This window comes from Lagenorhynchus albirostris, chromosome 8 (genome assembly GCF_949774975.1).
Source record: "Lagenorhynchus albirostris chromosome 8, mLagAlb1.1, whole genome shotgun sequence".
NCBI lineage: Eukaryota > Metazoa > Chordata > Mammalia > Artiodactyla > Delphinidae > Lagenorhynchus > Lagenorhynchus albirostris.
The window spans coordinates 35,870,766-35,878,944 of NC_083102.1; the positions used below are offsets into that span (position 1 = coordinate 35,870,766).

Sequence of the window (8,179 nt, forward strand, 5' to 3'; positions counted from 1 at the left end):
CCAGAAGTAGCACAAGGCAAATGAGTCAAAGACAGAACTTGTTAAAATAATCAAGTTTAGAGAAGCAATGCTGACATTACTGTGTAATTTTCCATAGACTTCCAATTTGCAAGACACCTTGCTTTCGTTTATTTGGCACTGCTTTGTCTCTCAAGAAATCCTGCTGGCACATTTATTTATTCAAATAATTGTTATTAACCAACATTTCTGAGCACCTGCTGTGTGTGTGTTAGAAGCTAGGAATGTAAAGCTTTGCTGTCAGTCCAGAGAGATTAGTAAAGTGTAAGAAAAAAGATGAACAACAATAAAAAAATTACGTGCCAATTATGGGCACTGAACGGAAATATACCTGCTGTGTCTCAGAGTCCTAGGGGGACTTTCAGACAGGGCAAGTGACTTCACCCCTAACCCACATCATTAATAACTGATCATTTCCAGGGTACCAAAAAAGTCCTCTAGTCAGTAAATGAGAGTTCAGAAGACTGGGTGATTAGAAAGGTTCAGTAAGGACTTCGTAGATTAAATTAGACTTCAAGAAAGCCTTTCAGAAAGGGCTAAGACTTACATATGCAAATAATTTATCCTTATGACTTAGAAGTATTAATTTACAACTTTCCATAAATATTTGGGGATACATAGGGTGGGTATCATAAACATATGAGTGAGAAGAAATCTCTAAAGCGTACCATACACTGCACTCCTGAAGTAATAGGGAAACAGAACTCTAGAACCTGAATCCGAGACCCTCTTATAGTGCTTAACCTGTTTTTCCTCAAACGGCCTGTTTTTCCCTACAGATGTTTCCGACATTTTCCAAAACGTCTTATTAAACATGTTTTCCACCATTGCTTAAGAGTTAACAAATATCATAAGGCACATTTGGAAAATGGTGTCAGGGGATTCCCTCCTTCAAAAATGTTACAAGCCGCTAGGTTAAATGCATCTGAAACAGATGGCTCTGCTCGGGTGATTTCTTCCGGCTGCTGTGTCTGCATTTCAGTCAAAGAAAAGGACATAACTTCTTGTGTCTTGAAACCTTGAACAGGGTGAAAAAAAACACTTGCTGTCCTTTTTTTTACCTTTTTGTGTGTGTGTCAGCTTCCGTACAACTACACTAAACTACTTCACCAGTGACAGGTTCGGCCACATGAAAAAGCCCCGGGAGCTCGCTCCTCAGCGTCTCCGGTAGAGCGTGACCATCTTCCCGCAACCAGTTACAAGGGAGCGCGCCGGTGCATCCTGTGAGTTGTCGTCACAGGGGATTGTGGGAAGTGTAGTTTAGAGACTCCGCCCTGCTCGCCATTCCTGTAATGGCTGCTTCCTGGAAGGTAATGTACGAACTTGTCCCCGAAGGCTACTTAGATTGCCCAGGGTATTTGTAAAACAGGCGGCAGATTTGCACGTTGCCGGGCCAAAGCAGGGATTCTTTTTAAAGTCCTACTATCAAGTCCTCGAACGAACTTGTTTTTTTGGTTTTGGGGTTTTTTTTAGCTTTTCCTTTATAGGCTAACTGACCAACTTTTAAATCTAGTTCCCCTGCTTGAACAAACTTGTCGTTAGTTATTACCCATTCTTCTCCCTTACGTACAACCTCCCCGCTCTGCACTGACTCTAGCTGCTGCTTTAAAATAATAATTAATAATGTGCGATTTTTTTAAATCCTGCTACGCCCCTCTGATAATAGGTGCTGTCACGTGGAGCTTAGCCTTAGCATCCTGAACTGGTAGAATTAAAAAAAAAACGCTTTCTTTGGTAAGTCTTACTATTTCCCCCACGACTTAACAGAGTTATATGTGGTTTGACTTTGCCAGATTTGTTTGCATTTCCTGGATGGGAGAGACCCTAAGAAAATATAATTTTCATTCACTAGGATAGTTTCCAAGTTAGTATCTTGTGCCTCTTCTGTGTTTTATTCTACTGTTCAATTTCTGTTTTGTTGATTCACACGGTGTTGGCGTTATAGAGTGGGGAAAAATCGCTGGAGTAGGGGAATTACCATGAGAAGGGGCGATTAGCCTCAAATGACCATCTTTAAGTACCATTTACTTCCCTCAGTTTCTTCCATCATAAAATGAGGAGATGGGTCTGAATATAATTTATAAAGTCTCTGATTTAAAAGGTTGTATGAACTGTTGTCATGTATTCATACTGTCATTTGAAAAGGTAGGAATTTTTAATGGTTCCTTTTTGTTTCCATGTTTTAATTTCTAGGAACCTTCAGCCTTTAAGAACCAGTCACCTCAAGATCTCGACATCATGATCTCAGTTTCAATACAACTGTTCCTAGTTCTCTTTTCATTGCTTCTGGTGCTGCCTGTTGTGGAAGCAGTAGAAGCCGGAGATGCAATTGCTCTCTTGTTAGGTGTGGTTCTCAGCATTACAGGCATTTGTGCTTGTTTGGGGGTATATGCACGAAAGAGAAATGGACAGATGTGACTTTGAAGGGCCTCCTGAATCAAACCTTGCCCTGAAAACCTTTGTGCTATTGAGGTTCAGAACTGAGTTTTGGTGTCTGAAAGTTCTCAAGAAACAGTAAATAGGGTAGCTTCATAGTCTTGGTTATTTCCCTATAAATAGGAACAAACTGATATGTTAAATGGAAAACAAAACGTTTTCTTCACAACAAATAATGCACTGAAAAATGCCGTCTGTAATTTGCATTTGCTAGTTAGAAAGAAGGTCAAAGAAGTGAGATGGCTGAACTCTGCATAAGTAATATTTCATAATTTCAGAATTCTCAATAATAAGAAGAAAACTCTTGCCCAGAATCCTAGGAAATTGCCACTGTTTAGTTATAATCACTGCCTCCTGCATCACTGAGGAGTCTTTTCTCCATATTTTTAATGCATTTTTGTTTTGTTATCTCCCAAGTTAATATTGTACCTAGATATTAAATACAGTTGGTCAAAAAATTAAAACTTATCTCTTTGTGGGGGAAAAAGTTTAGAAAATGTATTCGATGTATCTAACATTGAAATGGAGAAAAGATTTAATGTAAAAAAATACTTTATATTGACACTGAAATGGAGAAAAGATTTAACGTTTAACAAAAACAAAAAAATCTTTATAAACTGCTAACATCTCCATGGTGAGAAGTACTATATTAAATATAAACCCATTATGTAAGTTACTGTGTGGTGTTTATTTCAGACTGCTTTTATCTTTGTGTGAACTTTTTATAAAGTAAGTGGAGAAGAGTAGGATGCCTTACCTTAACTGATCACACTAGCTTGTAGAGATACAATCAGTGAAAAAATGAGAAATGGGCAGCATCAAGGGAGGGGAGAGGCCTCTGGTAGAGAATCCACAGATGCAGAAGGAAAATGTAATGGCCTATACTGATTTACACACAAGCCAGATGAGGCGTAATCTCCCTGACCTTGCTACTTAAGGTGTCCTCACACCAGCAGCATCACCTTAGGACTTGTTAGATCTGCAGAATCTCAGGTCCCACCCAGACCAATTGGATCAGAACTTTTGTTTCAAGAACCCAGGATAATTTATATGCACATTCAAGTTTAAGAAGATTGCTCTAACTTGTTTGAGCCCAAGGATCACCCAAAGCACTTGATAAAAACTGTTAGATTCTCAGGTTCCTCTCCTGGTTGCACTGTAGTAATTGTAGGTTGGGGTCTGGAATTCTATGTTTAACAAGGGTCTCCAGTGATTCCTTTGATTGTGTAGATGCAGCCAGCATAGAATTGTATGAGTAAATCAAACTACTATAGGGTCTTAATGAAAGCAGGTAGTCAAATTTTTTCCTAAAATAATGCATTATCCCATCTCTAGCTCTCCAGGTAACACTGGGAGCCTTAATTTTGATCAGAAAACAGGCAGCAGCAACCTAAAATCCTTAATGTGCATTTCTCCAGGTGTGAGCAGACCTGGATTTCATGAGGGATTTGGTAGAGGGTACAGAGAGAGGGACAGCCACACTGTAGACACAGAAACCACATGGATCTGTTTTTGTTATACTTGTTTTTTCACCAAAGAAAACACTAATAGTTTTTTATTCTGATAAATTGGCTGTTATACATTGTGTAATCAATAGAATTTTTTTAATTTTTATTGGAGTTTAGTTGCTTTATAATAGAACTTTTTTACATGTTTTTTTTTGAAAGATGGAAAAAGGAATGCAGATTGCGGGCCAGTTTGTCCTATCTCATAAAATACCAGCCTATTGGTACTGATGTAGAGAGGCTGCTCCTGCTTCCTTGTATGTCTGAACTTTTTGATTGGCATTGGGAGAAATCATACCTAAAGTACATTTTTTTAAAAAACAGGAAAGCCTGTTTTTGTTTTTACTGGAGGCTCAGGTAGCACATGACAGTTCATAAAATGGCTTCAGGGGTAGGGGAAATCTAAAGTACATTTTGAATCACGGTGCACTGTTTATTTAGCCACCTATAGGTACTATTTTTTAAATGTTCAAAATAAGACTACAAGCAAACATTCTTTGATAAACCTGTATTTCCACAAGTGCCTAGAAGAAATCAGAAAACTGCCATTTTCCTATTTTCTCCTTAAAAGTAGAGAATTATGAGGTGGCTTTCAGGAATTTTGATGTATATGATGGGGAATACCTTCTCTGTTTTTAGCTCTTTTCTATCTAGGTTGGATTATATAGTTTTGCCTGAAAAGAGCAGAAACTCTTAATGGTGGCTCTTAACGTTTTGGGAGCCACCAGCTCCTTTGAGACTCTGATGAAAGCTATGGTCCTTTCCCTAGAAAAATGCACATACATGCTGGCATTTTTTTAGATTAATTTCAGGGAGTTCGCAGAACTGAAGCCCATCCAGAAATCCCAAATTACAAACTTCTGCCCTTTTATTTCCTTTTTTTGAGGTTCTTTCCAATTCTGAAATTCCTTGATTTGCTCTGAGGGATAATACCCACTGTGGAGCAATTACAGGAAGAATGGGATTAGCAAATGTCCCCTGGGTGCCCAGCATAATTTGCAGATAACTAGTAAATGCTCTGTACGTGTTAGCTTGGTTGAGTCTGGTTAAAAAGAAGACTAACAGCCAAAATCAACAAGGGAAGCGCTGGTAACCAGCCTATTCCTCCAATGCCAAAAATCAGTGTGTTTCCTATCATTTCTCTCTGGCTGCTTTCAAGATATTTTTTCTCTGTTCTTAGTTTTCAGAAAGTGATCTGTGGTATGTCTTGGCATAAATATCTTTGGGTTTATCCTGTTTGGGATTTGCTCAGCTCGAACCTACAGGTTTGTTGTGTCTTTTTCCCAAATTTAGGTAACTTTCAGCCATTATTTTTTCAAATACTCTTTCAACCACATCTACTTCTTTCCTTCTGGGACTCTGTCTGCCTTATCACTGCCAGACAGAGGTAAAAGTCCAGAGGGAACCTCATTACTGTTCCCTATGTGCCCTCCTCTGACCCTGCAGGTGGGGTGCCTTGTGGCTACTGGGTGGGAGTAGGAGTTCAGACTCCGCATGTGTTCTCCACTGGCCCATGGCCATGTCTAAGCACATTGGCATTTCTGGGTTGCCACCTTGTCCAGTACCTAGTCAGAGATCTATGAGGCAAAAAGAAAATCTAGAGAATTCACCACCGTGTCTTCTGGTCCTGAGGTCCCTTAGCCAGTCTGCCTTCTTTCTACCTTTCAGAATCTTATGTTTGTTTTATAAATAATATCCAGGATTTTTAGCTGTATTTAGTGGGAGAAATAGGAAAAAAGATGTCTACTCCATCCTCCTGGAAGCACAAGTCTCCTCAGTGTGTATTTAAAGAGTGGAGGGATTAAAGCACCAGGTAAATGATCGATTCAAGGAATTTTACTCACAGACCTTTGTCCTAGGATCGCTCACATCTACCCTCCCCTTTTCACCCATCCAATAATATATTGTTTATTCCTGTCTCTTACCCAATAAGCTCAATCAAGAATGCAGGAGTGCAGATGAAGTTTAAAAAATGAACTGTATCCATATTTTGTCTCAGCATTGAGAGTGCAATGGCAGCTTTTTGAAAAACTATCAAATGTACCACCTGTGAAGGAGCCAGCCAGGCCCAGGAAATCTCAGAAGCTACACATCCCATGTACGTTAACCCTCTTAGGCTTTCTAAGCTCTGCAGAAGCTTGTCAAATGCTATTTCCAACCTTGAGTGTAGGAAAAGTGATGTAGCTATATAGCCTGCAGCACATAATGAAGGGAGAATTCTCTGCATAGGAACCAAACCATCTCCCTCCCAGAGATACATATCAGCCTCTTTGATGGTATCACAATAGTGATTAAGAGCCCAAGCTCTGGAATCCAATAGATCTAGACAGATAACCAGATTCCATCACTTAAAATGTGATCTTAGACAGGTCACTTAATCTCTTGTAAATTTCTGTCTCCCTATCTGTTAAATGGGGAAAATAATAGTACGTGCCTCATAGATGGGTGAGGAATACATGAAATAATGACTGTGAAAAACTTGGCATGCTGGATGTTATTATAATTGGTATTTGGAGATATCTTCTAGACACAAGGGGAGAAAAACCTACTAGCATCAATTTTGTATTTATATATAAAGAAGACATCTTTAGAAAGTTATGTAAACAAATCCCTTATTAAACAGTTCATTATATTTTAATTTTGACATTTTTTTTGTCTGTTTTCTTTATTATAGTTTTCCCCTCATCATTCTAGGCTTACAAATTGCTAAAACTCAAAGACATCTGTGAAGAAAAGAAAATTTGACTTCCCTAAGTTTCCTCAAGCCTTTTCTGTACCTGAGTCTCCTGAGGAAAAGAAACAGGAAAAAAAGAAAGAAAATAATTGAATCTGTTTTAGTAATTCCTAACGTGCTCAACCATGGGTCTTTACTAAGTGACATAATGAAAGCTTAGCAGCAACTGCCCAGGTCATTTAAGGAGATGCAAGGAATTTGCTTCTCTCTGTTCAGGAAAATAGAAGATCTGGTCCATATTCCACTAGGAAAAATACTCTTAACATATCTCATCTCATTAGAAGTCATAAAGATATAAGCACCATAAAATGTGTTTAATGTTTGTTTCCTACGTGGAGAATGTAGGGAAAGCCCTTATATTGACTTACGAACCCCAGACAGGATTTTTATTCTTAGGTGAGAATAGGTCCAAATCAATAAATATGTGTGCAGAATAGCATATTTAAGGTTTTTTTCTAATTTTTAGTAACTTCATTTTTCTAAATTGCTTCTGTGATTAATATACACCAAACATCTAAATGCAAAAGGCAGACCAGAAAAATATGACTGCTGTAAAACACTAAAATGTGGTTTAATTTCTCATTGATTTGTAGTATCAGAGCTACAATACCCCTCTCACACATTATTTCCACTGAATCCACTATATATGGCTGATTAAAATTTTGAAAATATTAGTTAGCTCTTGATAATCTGAACTGAAATTACAAAATTTTATATACAAGAGGGTTAATTATTTTTAAACGGCTAATCATGAAGTGCTTCGTTAAACACTGGGATTTTAAATACCATATGTCTCAATATTAATCAAGATAATTATGCTCCAGATAAATGTGCATAAATCACTTAACAAAAGACTTTAGAAGCAGGCACGAGCACCAAGAACAGAAACTATACCATATTCTATTTCAGATGATTTGTCAGAACAACTCTCATTTTGCCACAAAAATTACCAGGGCATTGCGATACCTACATAAAACAGTTTTATGGGCCCTGTGACGACATGTGCACACTTTCACTTGTTTAACAACACTTTTCAAGACATCAGTACAACTTAGAAAGAAATTAATCAACTACCAGGTGACTGACCTTGAGCCAATAATTTAACCTCCACAATTTTTCATCTGTAGAATTATTTGTCACTAATCTCTAAAAGACTTCCTAGTGATAAAAATGTGTGGCCCCATATAGTTTTCCTAATTTCAAAAATAACAAGGTCTAATGTGTTAAAAAATATTGTAATTACCCATTTTCATATGGCAGCATGAGGAGCTGATTTCCTCTTTGAACTCTTCAGTGAAAACTGTAGTCTAGTCATTTGGCACATTTTTGGATTTCAATTTAGTGAAGCAGGGGCAGCTCATTTTCTGTACTGAATGAGTATGATTAGGGATTGTCTCAAGAAGGAAGAATAAAAACAAACCGTAGCCCTGCCACTCCCACTCACAGCAAACAGCCCACACACTAATTGAAGTCAGCCTGGCAGGAT

The 8,179-nt window shown here is 38.0% G+C and overlaps 1 protein-coding gene across 1 annotated transcript; it reads left to right on the plus strand.

Annotated features, from left to right (window-relative positions):
- The first annotated feature begins 1,307 nt into the window (after nucleotides 1-1,307).
- Nucleotides 1,308-3,126, plus strand: SMIM30 (small integral membrane protein 30). Its single transcript, XM_060156014.1, has 3 exons — nucleotides 1,308-1,328; nucleotides 1,685-1,752; nucleotides 2,212-3,126. The coding sequence occupies exon 3, from the start codon at nucleotides 2,257-2,259 to the stop codon at nucleotides 2,434-2,436; it is 180 nt and encodes a 59-aa protein (XP_060011997.1). The 5' UTR covers nucleotides 1,308-1,328; nucleotides 1,685-1,752; nucleotides 2,212-2,256; the 3' UTR covers nucleotides 2,437-3,126.
- The last annotated feature ends 5,053 nt before the right edge of the window (nucleotides 3,127-8,179 follow it).